We start from the raw sequence: 17519 nt of genomic DNA, 5'->3' as shown, positions 1-17519 counted from the left end.
AAAATCACATACTGCACATACTGGGCCACGCCCGCTATCCTAGGCCTCGCCCTCTACTTCGGGCCTCACCCGCTACAACGGCCCCGCCGCTCCAGGCCCCGCCTGGCTTCGAGCCCCGCTCGGATACAGATCTGTTTTACTTAGGCCTCGCCTGTCACAGGGCCTCGCCCCTAACATATAATAGCACATAAACATATCACATAACATTACATAAACTAAACATATACTAACAACTCTTGCTCTAAGGCCTCGCCTATCTCTGGGCCCCGCCCGTGTCCTGCTACTGATGAGTCATGGAACCTCATCCATACTCCTACTGATAGTGAGATACGGGCCCAGCCCACCCTCACTCCTTTCCTGATTTGGGCCTCGCCCCTGCTCTGCTGCTACTGAGATGTGGAACACCATCCACACTCTGCTATTGGTGAGATACGGGACCTCGCCCACACTCACCCCCCTACCAGGCACATACAAGTATCACACAGAAAACAAGTATAAACTATCACATAAACCGCTCCTTGGGCACCCGCCCTCTATCATTGGACCTCGTCCAAATATCATACTAGCATACTGTGCCTAGGGCTAACCCCCGGGTCTTCTACTCATAACTACATGGGCCGGAATTGTGGCCGTAGACCCATTCATACAAAGGGAAACTCACCTGATACTGCTGAACTGCTGCTGCTAACCCCTTTGACCGCTACCTGACCACTGACTCCGAATTGCTACTCCGCTAGCTCCCCGAGCTACCAATATCAACATAACACTTAGTCTAACTGACCTTCAAAGGTCAACCAAGTCAACTCTGGTCAAAGTCAACGTCCTGGTCAAAGTCAACCTTCCAGGTCAACCCTACTCGTCGAGTCACCCTACTGACTCGCCGAGTTCATAAGTCTAGAGTCCTTCCACTCGCGACTCTACTCGCCGAGTCAGCCCCTGACTCGCCGAGTCTACTGATTCCCGATTCCTGTCCTGTCCAACTCACTGAGTCCTGGCTCGACTCGCTGACTCGAGACTCAACTCGAAGGGTTTGGGACCACGCGACCTGACTCGCCGAGTCTAAGAACAGACTCGCCGAGCACACGGTAATCTTCATCCAACTCGCCGAGTTGTTCATCCAACTCGCCGAGTTCATGCCTATCTTCATCCGACTCGACGAGCTGTTCATCTCACTCGTCGAGTTCCTCCTCATCTTCAAGCTACCCGCCGAGTCCACTCGAAGGACTCGCCGAGTCCAATAAGATCCACTTACATGCAGAGGACTTCCGAGTCATGCATGAACTCCAAACTGTAGATCTACCCTTCCCAAGCCTATCCCCCACGTAAAGTTGCAAACTTTACGTGTAGAGAAGGAGATCTAGGCACAATCCACCATAAACTAGGGTTTAAGGCCAAGAAGGATCCAAAATCGACTCAAGGGCTGATACTTTATGCTTCCCCATCTCATAACACACTTGGATCTGAAGTAGCAACTCCAGATCCGGCTTCTAGCTCACTTGGGTGGCAAACCATGGCTTAAAAGCCCCAAATCTCACAACCATAGAAGATCTAAAAGAGAGAAACAACTTATTACCTTCAGATACTCAGAAATTCTCCCCAAGTCTTCAGATCCAAGACCACTTCTTGAAGCCTCAACGATTTCCCCTTCTTCTTCTTCCTTCACTTCACTCAATATGGCTTGGGAGCTTTAATGGGCAACAATAGGGTTTAAGGTTCCATGCTCTGGGTGCAAGAGGCAGTAAAGGGACCCTAGGAAGGAGGTTAAGGCGTTTAAATAGGCTCCAAGCCCCGGATTTAGGGTTTTCCTCGCACAGACCAGACTCGCCGAGTCCACTTGGCCGACTCGTCGAGTTGGTCACTTACTCCTCGACCCGGATCCCGCTCCGACTCGCCGAGTCCTTCCTTGGACTCGCCGAGTCTCTCTTAAATTTAGGGTTTCCTTTACTTTCTTGGCTTTCAAAATCTTGGGTGTTACAAACCCCATCATTGAAATTGGAGAACTCGAGGCTAGGTGTGGAAGTAGTTAAAACATTAATCCTACCGAGACTCGAAGGGTTTTCACCTATAAGGACTTTATGAACTGCAAGCCCAAGTACTTCTATGGAAACGAAGGTGTTATCGGTCTTACCCGGTGGTTTGAAAGGATAGAGTATGTATTTCAGATCAGTTACTGTGCTGAAGATAACAAGGTGCGCTTTGCTGCCTATACTTTCATGGATGCGACACTAACTTGGTGGAACGACCAAGTTAAGTCACTAGGCATTATCCCTGCCAACTCTTTGACCTGGAGTGAACTGAAAACCATGCTGATAGGAGAGTATTGTCCCATAGACGAAGTTCAAAATCTAGAAAACGAGCTGTGGAACCTTAAGATGAAAGGTTCAGAAATTAAAGCCTACACAACCAGATTTAACGACCTCTCCTTGCTGTGTCCAACTCTAGTAACCCCTGAGCATGTGAAGGTGGAACATTATATTTGGGGTCTGTCTCCTAATATCAAGGGTATGGTCATGTCTTCGAGACCTACAACCTTTGAAATCGCCAAGAATATGGCTAAACGACTGACCAACAATGAGGTTAGTCAGGGAAACATGGAGGCTAGAGGTGAAAACCCCAAGTCTGAATCAAACAAGAAAATGAAATTTCTTGGAGGAAAATCAAACCCACCAAAGAAGCAAGAAACTAAGAAGGTCTATGCGATAACTCCAGTCGTAGCAACAAAACCTGCACCGCAAAGGAACTACACAAACAATTACCCAAAGTGTAACGTCTGCTATAAAAAAAAAACCATACTAGAGAGTGTTACCATTGCACCCAGTGCAACAAGAAGGGACATACTAAAAATTATTGTAAGAAAGTTATGAATACAGGAGGAAATCGAAATTTCGATACCAGGGACGGCAATGGGGAAGAAAGGACATGTTACAACTGTAGGGAGAAAGGCCATATCTCAAGAAACTGCCCAAAAGGGAAGAATAAAGATGGGAACGCCCGTGGGAGAGCTTTTGTGATAGGAAACAGGGACACCATTCTGGATCCGTCAGTGGTCACTGGTACGTTCCTTGTTAATAACCTGTATGCTACAATACTTTTTGACTCTGGTGCCGATAAAAGTTTTACAACTCCATCTTTTCAACAACTTTTAAATCACGAGTCTAACAAATTAGAAACAGCATATGAAGTAGCAAATGGCCAGATAGAAAGCACAACCGAAATCCTAAGAGATTACTTGTTAACTCTAAACAACCACACTTTCCACATAGATCTCTTGACTATTCCCATAGGTAGTTTTGACATTATCATAGGAATGGATTGGCTTTCTCCTCACCACGCTGAGATTTTGTGTTATGAGAAGGCCGTACGATTAACCCTACCAAGCGGAGAGATCCTAACCATTTATGGGGATAAGTCGGGGAAAAACCTTAAGCTCATTTCTTGCACGAAGACGCATATATATCTACATAAGAAATGTTATGCCTTTATGGCTCACATAGTGGATAAGAAGAATGGAACAAAGGAATTGAGAGACATACCTCAGGTATGTGATTTTCCTGACGTCTTTCCCGAGGATCTACCTGGATTACCCCCGAACCGACAAGTTGAGTTTAGAATCGACCTAACCCCAGGCGCCGCACCAGTAGCTAAGTCACCCTATAGATTGGCTCCTTCCGAGATGCAAGAGCTTGCAAGCCAGTTACAAGAACTTCTGGACAAGGGTTTCATAAGACCAAGTTTCTCTCCTTGGGGAGCCCTGGTCCTGTTTGTCAAGAAGAAGGATGGATCATTTCGGATGTGTATTGATTACAGAGAACTAAATAAGTTAACGATAAATAATCGATACCCACTCCCTAGAATCGATGATTTGTTCGATCAACTGCAAGGGTCTAGCTACTATTCCAAGATTGACCTAAGGTCCGGTTACCACCAACTCAAGGTATTGGAAACCGACATACCAAAGACCGCATTCAGAACTCGGTATGGTCATTACGAGTTTCTTGTCATGCCTTTCGGCCTAACGAATGCCCCAACAGTATTCATGGATCTAATGAATCGTGTTTGTAAACCTTACCTGGATAAGTTTGTGATAGTATTCATTGACGACATCTTGATATACTCACAAACAAAGGAGGAACACAACCAACATCTACGATTGATATTGGAACTGTTGAGAAAGGAAAAATTATATGCAAAATTTTCCAAATGTGAATTTTGGATAAGAGAAGTGCATTTCCTAGGGCATTTTGTTAGAAATAGAGGGATACAAGTGGATCCCGCAAAAATTAAAGCAATCAAGAATTGGGAGGCACCGAGAACACCGACAGAAGTGCGCCAATTTTTAGGACTCGCTGGTTACTATCGAACGTTTATCGAAAATTTCTCCAAAATGGCCAAGCCTCTCACTGCACTAACACAGAAAGATGTGAAATTCAACTGGGAAGATAAGCAGGAAGCTGCATTCCAAAAATTAAAACACATGTTGTGCAGGGCACCAATCCTATCACTCGCTGATGGGACAGAAGACTTTGTCGTTTACTGTGACGCATCTCGTCAAGGGCTGGGTTGTGTATTAATGCAGAGTGGAAAGGTGATTACTTATGCTTAGCGACAACTAAAAGTGCACGAGGTCAACTACACTACTCATGATCTTGAGCTTGGAGCGGTAGTTTTTGCACTAAAGATTTGGAGGCATTACTTGTATGGTACTAAATGCACAATCTTTACAGATCACAAGAGTCTCCAGCATATCTTCGACCAAAAAGAACTCAACATGAGACAACGAAGGTGGTTCGAACTGCTAAATGATTACGATTGTGAAATTCGTTATCACCCTGGCAAGGCTAATGTAGTGGTAGACGCTCTGAGTCGGAAAGAGCATGTGAAGCCAAGACGTGTGCGTGCACTAACCATGACCATTCATTCTAATCTAAGTACACAAATACAGGAAGCCCAACTCGAAGCTGTAAAAGAAGAAAACATTGCGGAAGAAGCCCTGCGAGGAATGGAAAAACAATTTGAGCTTAGGGATGATGGGACACGATATTTCATGAACCGAATCTGGACGCCCAAATTCGGAGAAATTAGGAGTCTAGTCATTGACGAAGCTCACAAAACGAGATATTCTGTCCATCCCGGATCCGACAAGATGTACCAAGACCTAAAGAGGTTGTACTGGTGGCCGAACATGAAAGCAGAAATTGCTACGTATGTAAGCAAGTGCTTGACTTACTCAAAAGTTAAAGCCGAGCATCAAAAGCCCTCAGGATTACTTCAACAACCAGAGATTCCAGAATGGAAATGGGAAATGATCACTATGGACTTTATCACTAAGCTACCCCGAACGCCGAGTGGTTGTGACACCATTTGGGTGGTAGTGGATAGGTTGACCAAGTCCGCTCACTTCCTACTAATCAAAGAGATAGACAAGATGGATAGGTTGACCAAGTCCGCTCACTTCCTACCAATCAAAGAGATAGACAAGATGGAAAAACTGACCCGAACCTACCTTAAGGAAATCGTCAAACTTCATGGGGTGCCAATCTCTATCATTTCTGACAGAGACAGTAGATTTACCTCACAATTTTGGCAGTCCCTCCAAAAGTCCTTAGGAACACGTTTGGACATGAGCACGGCTTATCACCCACAAACAGATGGCTAGAGTGAACGAACCATCCAAACCTTAGAGGATATGCTCCGATCTTGTGTATTAGATTTCGGAAACTCGTGGGATATTCATTTACCCTTAATTGAGTTTCCGTACAACAACAGCTACCACTGCAGCATAAAAGTTGCACCATTTAAGGTGCTATACAGAAGAAAATGCCGTTCACTGCTATGTTGGGAAGAAGTTGGAGATACACAACTATCCAGGAGGCATTATAGAGATACTCTATGGACCGGACCCGAAATAATCCACGAGACGACTGAGAAAATCATGCAAATCAAAGAGCGATTGAAAGGCGCACGTAGTCATCAGAAAAATTATGCGGACGTAAGACGTAAACCCTTGGAATTCCAGGTGGGCGATAGAGTTATGCTAAAAGTATCACCCTGGAAAGGGATGATTAGATTCGGAAAGAGGGGAAAACTAAACCCACGGTACATTGGACCCTTTGAAATTCTTGAAAGAATTGGGCCTGTTGCTTATCGCCTCCAATTACCTCAAGAATTGGAAAAAGTACACAATGGTTTCCATGTCTCAAATTTGAAAAAGTGTCTGCCCGATGACACTCTTGTCATCCCTCTCGACAAAATCGAGTTAAAAACTGATCTACACTTTATTGAAGAACCAGTTGAGATTATGGACCGTGAAATCAAGAAACTGAGACAAAGTCGCATTCCTATTGTGAAAGTGCGTTGGAATTCAAAAAGGGGACCAGAGTTCACGTGGGAACGAGAGGACCAAATGCAGAAGAAATACCCCCAATTGTTCGACAATAATACACCTATCAATTGAATTTCGGGACGAAATTCTTTTAACGGGGGGAGAATGTAACAATCGTAAAAATTAGGTCGAGTTCCACCGTATAACGACCATAACTAATTGTGATGGAGGACTTAATGTACGATGTTCTTATAAAAATAAGTATATATTTATAATAATAAGAATCGTTTAATATATATTATTATTGGAATGCGACTTATTATTGGAATGCGACTAGTTATATGCTAATAAAATCAATAAGATACATACAATTATGTTTATGTAGTGAAAGAGTTATATTTATAAAAATATCTAAGTCCTTACAAATGTTATATGTAATAATAAGGGGACTTGATTATTATATGACAAAAATATAACAAAATAAATAGGTATGAGATGTATGTATGTGTGTATATGGTTAGATGTCTCAAAAGTTATCCATAAAAACCCAAGAATCCATTTATGACACTACACCAATTTAAGAACTAGTACATACAATTAACTCTTAATATAACGAGAACTAGCATTGAAGGCCAAGTCAACTCCTAAGAGTCTACCTCTTCCTATTCACGTAATTAAGGCCTTCGAACCAAAAATGCCTCAAATTCTCATTATGAAGCAAGTACCACTCATTAAAAGAGGTTGCTTTAAAGTCTCACTTTGAAGTACAATGTAGATGAGAGACTTTAACACACAAACACATTCACCTTACGTTTCCTTTCTTCTTTCTTTTCTCCCTCACATATTTCTCCACTCATGGAAGTTACTAGTACACATGCATGATGAATGTATGACAAAACTTCTAACTTTCCTCCATGGGTCAAATCCATCTTGAAGCATAAATACCCAGCTATGTTATAATTCTTTTCCTTTACACATTTCAGCCCCAAACTCACCAAAACACCTTAGCCTACCTGTTCTTTCTTTTCTGCATCGTGATCCCCAAGAACACCTCTATTCGGAGGTGTTGTGCACCTGTTTTTCCAGAAAGAAAATAGAACAACAAAGCTGTCAATTTTTCCATGTCTTTGCTGACAATATAAGCTCCAAACACTCAGAGGGTGTTTGTTTTTTCTCTACAGGTCTACGTGACCTCTTCTGTCTGCGAGGCGCAGACCACGCGCATACATAATGGTTTGCAGTCTGTTTGTTTTTCTTAAGTGCGCAGACATAAAAACGTCTGCGCGAGGTCTTCACCACACAGATATGGGATAACATCTTCTAAAGTCTGCAAGCCCTTTAACCTAAAAAAAACGCGTCTTTTTTTTTTGCTTCCGCCTCCAGTCCTCGTCCAACCCTCCCAGAAAAACCCTCGATCGATCGATCGTACTCCACCTTGCATCGACCGCCACCGTCGCAACCCTCCTCTCCGATCAAAACCATCGATCGCCGCCTTCCTCTCCGATCCGGCGTCCTCCGATTTTCCGACCATCACAGTCGATTGCAGCAGCCAGCGAACAACAAGGTCACAGCGACAACTTCAACTAGCGACCAAGCGACGACTCCTCCCCTGCTCGCCGCCGTTAACCAGCGCCTCCCCTGTGAAGCCACCGGCCGGAGACCGTCGCCCCCACAGCTACACCGGAGACTTCGACCTCACAGCTACAGGTTCGTTTTTTTTTCCTGCTGTCAGTCTTCCTTCTTCTCCCGACTTTCTGGTATTCCCTTCTTATCCGTTGCATTGAAGCTATAGTTCAGAATTTATGTTAATTGATGCATAACTCATAAAAGAGCTGTAAAATAAAAACATTTGTAATGAAAGTAATTTATCTTTGAATGTGAAATTGGATTTGATTTTGAATGAAATACCGAGATGTTAAACTTGTAACATCTCCAGCTTGGTCTGTTTGATCGAAAAAGTCCAATTGTGTATGTGTTTGTGCTTCAATTAGCAATTGAACCTAGATGTTAAACCTGTAACAGTAGCACCCAAATTTTCTGTTTAATTCTGTTATTGTCAAGCCTGGGCATGCCTCCTGTTGTTTTGAATGATGTTCTTATGATGCTTATATGATACCTTGAATGTAATTTAGGTTATGTACACCAACAATGTTAAATTTCCACTCACCCATATTATCAACAATGCTTATAATTAGAATTGATTGTATTACTTAAATATGCAGTAATTCAAAGTTGTATATATATATATATATATATATATATATATATATATATATATATATATATATATATATATGATTATTGATTGTGTATATTTATATGATAGTGTATATGTATATGATTGTTAATTTTGTATGTATATGATAGAAAGCATCAAAAAGAGACATAAGTTTTGTTTATTTGATAGAAGTAAAGTTTTTGTCGTTAAAGTGAAGTTTATTTGATTTATAAAGTTTAGAAAACTTTGAATTAAAACACTCTAATTGAGGTTATTTATAATTGAATAAAAAGTTTCACATTATTGTGATTGAAAATAAAACAAAATTACAAATTTGTCGTGAAAATAAAAACTTTTTCTTGAAATAATGATGTTACTTGTTCACTGTTTATTGTTATTTGGTTATTAGAGATGGGAGAAAAACAACAATGGACCAATGAGCACTTAAAATGCTTATTGGATACTTGTATTGAAGAAGTAGAGAGTGTTGGTAGAAAAGGATTGAGTTTGCAGAAAGATTCATGGATAAGGCTTGGAAGAGTTCTTAAGGAGAAATTTGGGGTTGAGTTGACTCAAAAACAAATGAAAAACGCATATAACAATCTGAAAGCCAAATACACTGGATGAGTATATTTAAAAAACAAAACCGGTAATATATACAATTCTCAAACAAACACTTTTAATTTAACAGCCGAGGAGTGGGATGATTTTAAGAAGGTACATATACATTAATATACAATAATATATATATATATATATATATATATATATATATATATATATATATATAACATTTACGTTTGAAGTTGCCAAATATTCTTATACTATTTCTTGTTACATTTGGGTTTAGGGGCATCCGAAAGCTGCTTCTTTGAGAACAATTCCACTGCCTTTTCCAGATCTTTGTGCACGTCTTTTTGTTGGAAATAGTGCTACTGGTAATTTTAGGAGTTACTCAACCCAGTCATCATCAGTAGCTGGCGCATCCTCCTGTCGTGTTCCACCACTTCAGATCACCGCCACCCCTTTTGATGCAATGGATGATGATGGTGTTGACACTTCTCATCATGAGCCACCACCTTCTACTGCTTCACCTTCTGCAGCTTCACCTTCTGCTGGTTCACCTTCTGCTGCTTCACCTTCTGCTGGTTCACCATATACTGCTACACCATCCGGTAACCCCAACAAAAGGGCTAAACCCTCAACTCCTGTAGCTCCTAGTGCCTCACCGTCTGCTTCTTCACCTGATGGAACTTCTGTTACTGCTGACGATTTAGCATTTGAAATGAAGAAAGCTCTACAAAGTTTGACTAAAGGGTATACAATTCCTCAGTGTTTAGAGAAGTTAGAGGTCCTTCAGTTAGGCCCTACAGATCCTTTACGCTTTGTCGCATATCATATTTTTGGAGGAACCATGAACATGAGAGAGATGTGGATGCATTTGCCCGATGTTCCCGAGATATTACGAGGGTGGCTTGAGATGACGGGTACCAGTTTAGGAGTTTTGAAGGATGGGAAGATTGTTCGATGATTTTCTAGTGTTGAAAGTATTTGTTATGTCTCTTTGCCCTTGTTGGAACTACTTTGTTAAATGTTTTTGCCTTTGTTGGAACTATTTTGTTAGGACTTTTTTCCCTTGTTGGAACTACTTTGTTAAATGTTTTTGCCTTTGTTGGAACTATTTTGTTAGGTCTTTTTGCCCTTGTTGGTACTTGAAATATGATTAATGGAATGTTTATTTGATACTTGAAATATGGTTTATGTAATGTTATTTTGGCTTGAAATATGATAAATGGAATGTTTATTTGATACTTGAAATATGGTTTATGTAATGTTTTTTAAAGTTCTACTTTGTTGATTTTAGGTTCATATGGATCACGATCAAAAGTTACTTCTCGTAATTCTAATGTACCTATACATCCGTTATTTTTGGAAGAGGGGTGTGAAACGATTGCGGGATAATGATTCGGAAATGACGGGACACGAATACACATTGGAGTTATTACACCGTAATCGTTTACAATGTGTTGAAGTATTACGCATGTCCCGTGAATCTTTTGTACGACTATGTGCTCATTTTAGAGCAAATTACTCATTAAAGGACAGCAAACATGTATCAGTTGAGGAAAAGATGGCTATGTTTTTGATGATGATCGGACATAATCAACGTTACGTGAGTATCAAGCGGAGATTTCAACACTCGAAGCAAACAATTCATAAAATTTTTTATGAAGTGTTGGAAAAAATGATGCTTTTCGCACAAGATGTTATAGTACCAACATCTTTTAATCCGAATCCAAACATTCCAGGACATAATAGGAGGCTACGAAGGGTTTTCAAAGGAGCAGTTGGTGCACTTGATGACACTTTGATACATGCTGTTGTCCCTGCTAAGAAACAAGACTTATATAGAAGTAGGGGAAAGGGAGATTGCTACCAAAACGTATTGGCAAAATGTGACTTCAATATTATTTTTACATTTGTTGTGACCGGGTGGGAAGGGGTAGCGCATGACTCTAGAATATTATCAGAAGCAGTAGCCGATCCACAAGCATCATTCCCGTTTCCACCACCAGGTAATTTTTTGTTTTTTTTTTAATATTTTCATTTTAATTTGAAAATTGATTAGTGTTTTGCATTTTTTTCAGACAAATATTATCTTTGTGATGCCGCGTATGCACACACTCGAGGATTTATGGCCCCTTATCGTAATGTGAGGTATTGGTTTGGAGATTTTCGTCAAAGACGTGCATTGACCAATAAAGAAAAATTTAACCATGGACATGCAAAACTTCGGAATGTCATTGAGCGTGCTTTTGGTGTTTTGAAAGCACGCTTCCCTATATTGAAGAGGATGGCACCATTCCCGTTTGTGACACAAAGAAACATTGCCATGGCATGCTTCGCGCTTCATAATTATATAAGGAAAGAAGGATTGAGTGATGAGTATTTCGCACGATACGATGAACCCAATGTCCCGTTTCGAAATAACAATGTGGCCATTGATGATGATGAAGACGGGATTCCAACACATGGTACTGCAGCAGACCGTGAATATATGACTCAGTTACGTGATGAAATTGTTGATCAGTTGATGCACAATATAGATTGAATTGTTTTAAATGAAATTGTTATTGTAAAACATTTTTTTTATTGTATGACTAATTTAGTTGCATGAATTTTATTTTCAATGTTATAAGACTATTATTATTAAAATTTTGGTGTTGAAAAATCATTTTAAGTTTGTAAAATAATTTTATTTAAAATTCAGTTTATTTCAGCAGCCTGCAGACGTTAAAAAACAAACAGTCTTCTTATTGCAGACTGTAGACGTTTGGTCCACCTCTTCTGCTGCAGAGGCTTGCAGATGTGGTCCACAGACTGCAGACATTTTGGCTTCAGAAAAACAAACAACACCTCACTGTTTTCGCCCCTACCTGCTGCTCTCTCCTTTGTGCGAAACAGCTTCAAAAACAGAAAAAATTAGGAGGCAAAGAGGTTGCCGAAACAGCCCCTGCCACCTTTTCGCTGTCGAGAACCACCAAAACGGTGGAAACACTTCATGTTTTCTTACCTTTTCGACCCAGTAACAGTCCCATAATCATCATTTCAGCAGGATGGAATAGTTTCGGGCCTTCTTCCAAGAGTTGGTGAAGAGTTACGACAAGAGATTTCCGAGAAGTCAAACCAAACCGAACCGAAAATCACGCTCCAAATGTGAGTCTTTATGGCCCCGTTTTTACATTTTTACTTATTTGGGGGGAGACACATACTTGAGTATTTTGATATAATAAAATGGCAAAAAGTTTATATGTTACATGCATGCTCAGTTAGTACTAGATGCAAAAATTGTTAGAGTCAATGTTTATTATAGATACTATTTTTACAAATGACGTTTGTTAAAAAGGTGGTGGTTAGTAATGGTTATACACAAAAATTTTATAAAATGTTAGACATATTTACAAGCACTTGTGTAAACAAAAAGTTAGATAAAAGTAATCTAGTGTTATATTATTTGTCGGGACAAATAAAAGTATCGTTAAGAACTTATGTCAAAATTTTGATAAATGAACATGTTTAACTTGTCATGATAGGTATAACCATATGACTTGTGTATATTAGGGCATTAAGCTTATTTTTCATCAATTATTGATAGTAAAGATTTAAACGAGATGATAAAATAAAAATATACAAATGAATTATAAAATGATATCAAGAGTATGAGAATAAACCACAAGTAGTTATATATTATGTTATAATACGAAATCTTGTTGATAAATCATGTGTTTGTATTTTTAAGACTAAAGTTTACTTACAAACGAAAATAATACGTTTCAACATTAAGTAAATATTAAAAATACAAAAATATTCGATTAAAGCAACAACCGGTCAACCGACGTAAAACTGACACGTATGAAGTACTCGACTACGCTAAAGGAACGTCTTTCCTATCGGTTGGTAGATTGAAATTATTTGAGTCAACACCGTCTCTTTATTTGAAAGCTAAGTTAAATTTAATATTTAACTAAATGCACTAGATAAAAATAAAATCATAAATAAAGACTCGCGTTGGCGATCATTGGATGCGGCGGATTTTTATTGTCATGTATTTCGCGAATTGTGTATCCCGTGTGTGCTTGTGGGAGGAATGTATCGAAAGGGGTGGAGGAGAGAGTTTGTTGATGGTGTGTTTTTTCCTTGTAAGGATCCGATCTTGGAATCGACACCTAGCTCTATAACCGTTAATCCAGGAGGAATCATATACTGTAGGTTTATGTACACGGCATAGATTTATAATAAAGAACTTTGGTGTAGATCTAATTCTTATGGAAAGATTTATACGAATGGTTATTTTCCATCTGTGGTTGCTAGCTACAACTTCGTTTGATGAGGCAACAGGCGTCAAGTGTTTCTTTCTTCGTTACTATATGACTGGTTTTAAACGTTAGTAATGATCTCGATTCCTCAATATTTATTTGTATTGTGCCTGTGTGGCTTGTTTATTGCGCTTATGCGATTTGTGGTGGAGCGACGAATAGTATCGGTTATGGGCAAATTAATATATTGAAGATTTTTTTTACTCAAATATGTATAGATCTAGATTGAGTCAATTCTCCCAATTTGGGACCGAGAGTGTCGAGTGTTAGGACGTTATATAGTTCTCCTTACGACATAATTTTTCGTAACGGACAAGATCTAGAGAATAAAAATCGTCATGAAAATAACTAATATTTATTGTTTAAAAAGTGGCTGAATAGAAAAATATGCTTTATAATTTTAGCGGTCTTTGGAAACATTATTTTGAATTATAAAAATCATCGGCGTCAAAAGAAAACCTATAAAGCTCACCAACATTATTGTTGACGTATTTTCAAAATGTATATGTTTCTAGGTGTTCAAGGTGGCCAGAAGAACTCTCACCACGTGTGAGGATGATGGGTTTGACGTTGAAAATAAATTGTTGGCTCTATAGTAGCCTTTTGTCTCTTTTATGTTGTAAGAAATTGAAATATGCGTATAACGCTTTTGGACTACTAAACAGTGTGTTTTGTCATATTCATACTTCGGATGAATGTAATGTCGAATAACTTCTATTATTATATCATTATATGTTGTTGACTATGATCCAAATGTTTAAGTCGCAACCCCGGCATTTCTGCCATTGGTCGGGTGTGACAGATTGGTATCAGAGCTAACGACTATAGAGAATTAGTACTTTCCTTAAAAGAGAACAACTATAGTCTACGGGCTTACTCTAATAGGTTTAAGTATTCCTAAAACCTATATCATACCACTAATAGACTTATTCCTATAAGTCTAATAATTAGTACGCGTAGGTTTCCCCCTTAGGTCGATGATCCTATGATCAAATACTTGTTCATATAAACTACGCGTGATAAAATAAAATCAAAAACCTAAGGAAATGTAATCATACAAGCGACATCTATAAGTTATAAATAAATTAAAAATTTTGAATAAGTTAAGTTAACAAGAGTTTAAAAGTCAAATAATCAATTAGGTTCTCTAGTACATAGGTCGTACCACAACTAAACCTAGTTGCGCGCCTACGTTTTATTTTGGTAAGATTCTACGCACTATTGAAACTAAGTGAATTAGTTGATCTATTAAAAAAAAGGGTAAAAAAAACATACTCGTGAATAATTAAAACTGTGTAGTAGTTTTATGGTAATGCAAGCGAATGTAAAACTTGGAAATGACTATGTGAAATATATGAAGCATATATTATTATTATTATTATTATTATGCGTTGTTACGGGATGATTGTTGTGTTAGTTGATTAAAATTCATTCGGAAATACTTGCAAAACATTATAAATTATTAAAAACATGGTTTATTAAACACTTACAATTAAAATGACTAATATATCAAAATCATGACGCCAAGAAAGAGGAGTGAGCGACTAAGAAATCGATCCCAACCCGAAAGATTGGAAACGACAGTTCCACCCACAACATCTCGACCTAGGAGGGGCCGACCCAACTCTCGGCCAACGGAAATTCTGATTGTGGATATGCCGACTGTTGCTGCACCAACCCCTAAGATGGGACTCCCACAAACAACAGCAGAGCTGGAACGAATAATTGCAGACCGACTTGCGATCGCTATGACAAACACGGGAAGCGCAAATGCAAGAAACCCTGTAACATCCCGAAATTCAAGGCCAAAAATTTCTTTTTAATAGAACATTACATTAAACAAGACATCATTCCAAAACATAATCTGAGTATAAGTTTTCAAAACACAGGTTTATTATCAGAGTAAACATTCCCAGGCTGACTAATCTATGGTGTGTGCCATGCGATCACCCCGAGCTCCTCCCTCCGCTACCGGAAGTACCTGAAAACAAAACTGAAAACCGTAAGCACGAAGCTTAGTGAGTTCCCCACCTTACCACATACCATGCAAAATCACATACTGCACATACTGGGCCACGCCCGCTATCCTAGGCCTCGCCCTCTACTTCGGGCCTCACCCGCTACAACGGCCCCGCCGCTCCAGGCCCCGCCTGGCTTCGAGCCCCGCTCGGATACAGATCTGTTTTACTTAGGCCTCGCCTGTCACAGGGCCTCGCCCCTAACATATAATAGCACATAAACATATCACATAACATTACATAAACTAAACATATACTAACAACTCTTGCTCTAAGGCCTCGCCTATCTCTGGGCCCCGCCCGTGTCCTGCTACTGATGAGTCATGGAACCTCATCCATACTCCTACTGATAGTGAGATACGGGCCCAGCCCACCCTCACTCCTTTCCTGATTTGGGCCTCGCCCCTGCTCTGCTGCTACTGAGATGTGGAACACCATCCACACTCTGCTATTGGTGAGATACGGGACCTCGCCCACACTCACCCCCCTACTAGGCACATACAAGTATCACACAGAAAACAAGTATAAACTATCACATAAACCGCTCCTTGGGCATCCGCCCTCTATCATTGGACCTCGTCCAAATATCATACTAGCATACTGTGCCTAGGGCTAACCCCCGGGTCTTCTACTCATAACTACATGGGCCAGCATTGTGGCCGTAGACCCATTCATACAAAGGGAAACTCACCTGATACTGCTGAACTGCTGCTGCTAACCCCTTTGACCGCTACCTGACCACTGACTCCGAATTGCTGCTCCGCTAGCTCCCCGAGCTACCAATATCAACATAACACTTAGTCTAACTGACCTTCAAAGGTCAACCAAGTCAACTCTGGTCAAAGTCAACGTCCTGGTCAAAGTCAACCTTCCAGGTCAACCCTACTCGTCGAGTCACCCTACTGACTCGCCGAGTTCATAAGTCTAGAGTCCTTCCACTCGCGACTCTACTCGCCGAGTCAGCCCCTGACTCGCCGAGTCTACTGATTCCCGATTCCTGTCCTGTCCAACTCACTGAGTCCTGGCTCGACTCGCTGACTCGAGACTCAACTCGAAGGGTTTGGGACCACGCGACCTGACTCGCCGAGTCTAAGAACAGACTCGTCGAGCACACGGTAATCTTCATCCAACTCGCCGAGTTGTTCATCCAACTCGCCGAGTTCATGCCTATCTTCATCCGACTCGACGAGCTGTTCATCCCACTCGTCGAGTTCCTCCTCATCTTCAAGCTACCCGCCGAGTCCACTCGAAGGACTCGCCGAGTCCAATAAGATCCACTTACATGCAGAGGACTTCCGAGTCATGCATGAACTCCAAACTGTAGATCTACCCTTCCCAAGCCTATCCCCCACGTAAAGTTGCAAACTTTACGTGTAGAGAAGGAGATCTAGGCACAATCCACCATAAACTAGGGTTTAAGGCCAAGAAGGATCCAAAATCGACTCAAGGGCTGATAATTTATGCTTCCCCATCTCATAACACACTTGGATCTGAAGTAGCAACTCCAGATCCGGCTTCTAGCTCACTTGGGTGGCAAACCATGGCTTAAAAGCCCCAAATCTCACAACCATAGAAGATCTAAAAGAGAGAAACAACTTATTACCTTCAGATACTCAGAAATGCTCCCCAAGTCTTCAGATCCAAGACCACTTCTTGAAGCCTCAACGATTTCCCCTTCTTCTTCTTCCTTCACTTCACTCAATATGGCTTGGGAGCTTTAATGGGCAACAATACGGTTTAAGGTTCCATGCTCTGGGTGCAAGAGGCAGTAAAGGGACCCTAGGAAGGAGGTTAAGGCGTTTAAATAGGCTCCAAGCCCCGGATTTAGGGTTTTCCTCGCACAGACCAGACTCGCCGAGTCCACTTGGCCGACTCGTCGAGTTGGTCACTTACTCCTCGACCCGGATCCCGCTCCGACTCGTCGAGTCTCTCTTAAATTTAGGGTTTCCTTTACTTTCTTGGCTTTCAAAATCTTGGGTGTTACAAACCCCATCATTGAAATTGGAGAACTCGAGGCTAGGTGTGGAAGTAGTTCAAACATTAATCCTACCGAGACTCGAAGGGTTTTCACCTATAAGGACTTT

At 40.6% G+C, this 17519-nt stretch overlaps 1 protein-coding gene across 1 annotated transcript; it reads left to right on the top strand.

Moving 5' to 3' along the window:
• The first annotated feature begins 4384 nt into the window (after positions 1 to 4384).
• Positions 4385 to 6454, top strand: LOC145066713 (uncharacterized). Its single transcript, XM_079013990.1, has 3 exons — positions 4385 to 4585; positions 4943 to 5202; positions 5767 to 6454. The coding sequence occupies exons 1-3, from the start codon at positions 4385 to 4387 to the stop codon at positions 6452 to 6454; spliced, it is 1149 nt and encodes a 382-aa protein (XP_078870116.1).
• Positions 6455 to 17519: the final 11065 nt, after the last annotated feature.

The sequence above is a fragment of the Lactuca serriola genome, chromosome 8 (assembly GCF_051521515.1).
Source record: "Lactuca serriola cultivar US96UC23 chromosome 8, Lser_US96UC23_V15, whole genome shotgun sequence".
Classification (NCBI taxonomy): Eukaryota; Viridiplantae; Streptophyta; class Magnoliopsida; order Asterales; family Asteraceae; genus Lactuca; species Lactuca serriola.
Note: the sequence above shows the minus strand (reverse complement) of the source record. Positions and strands in the feature narration are given on the sequence as shown.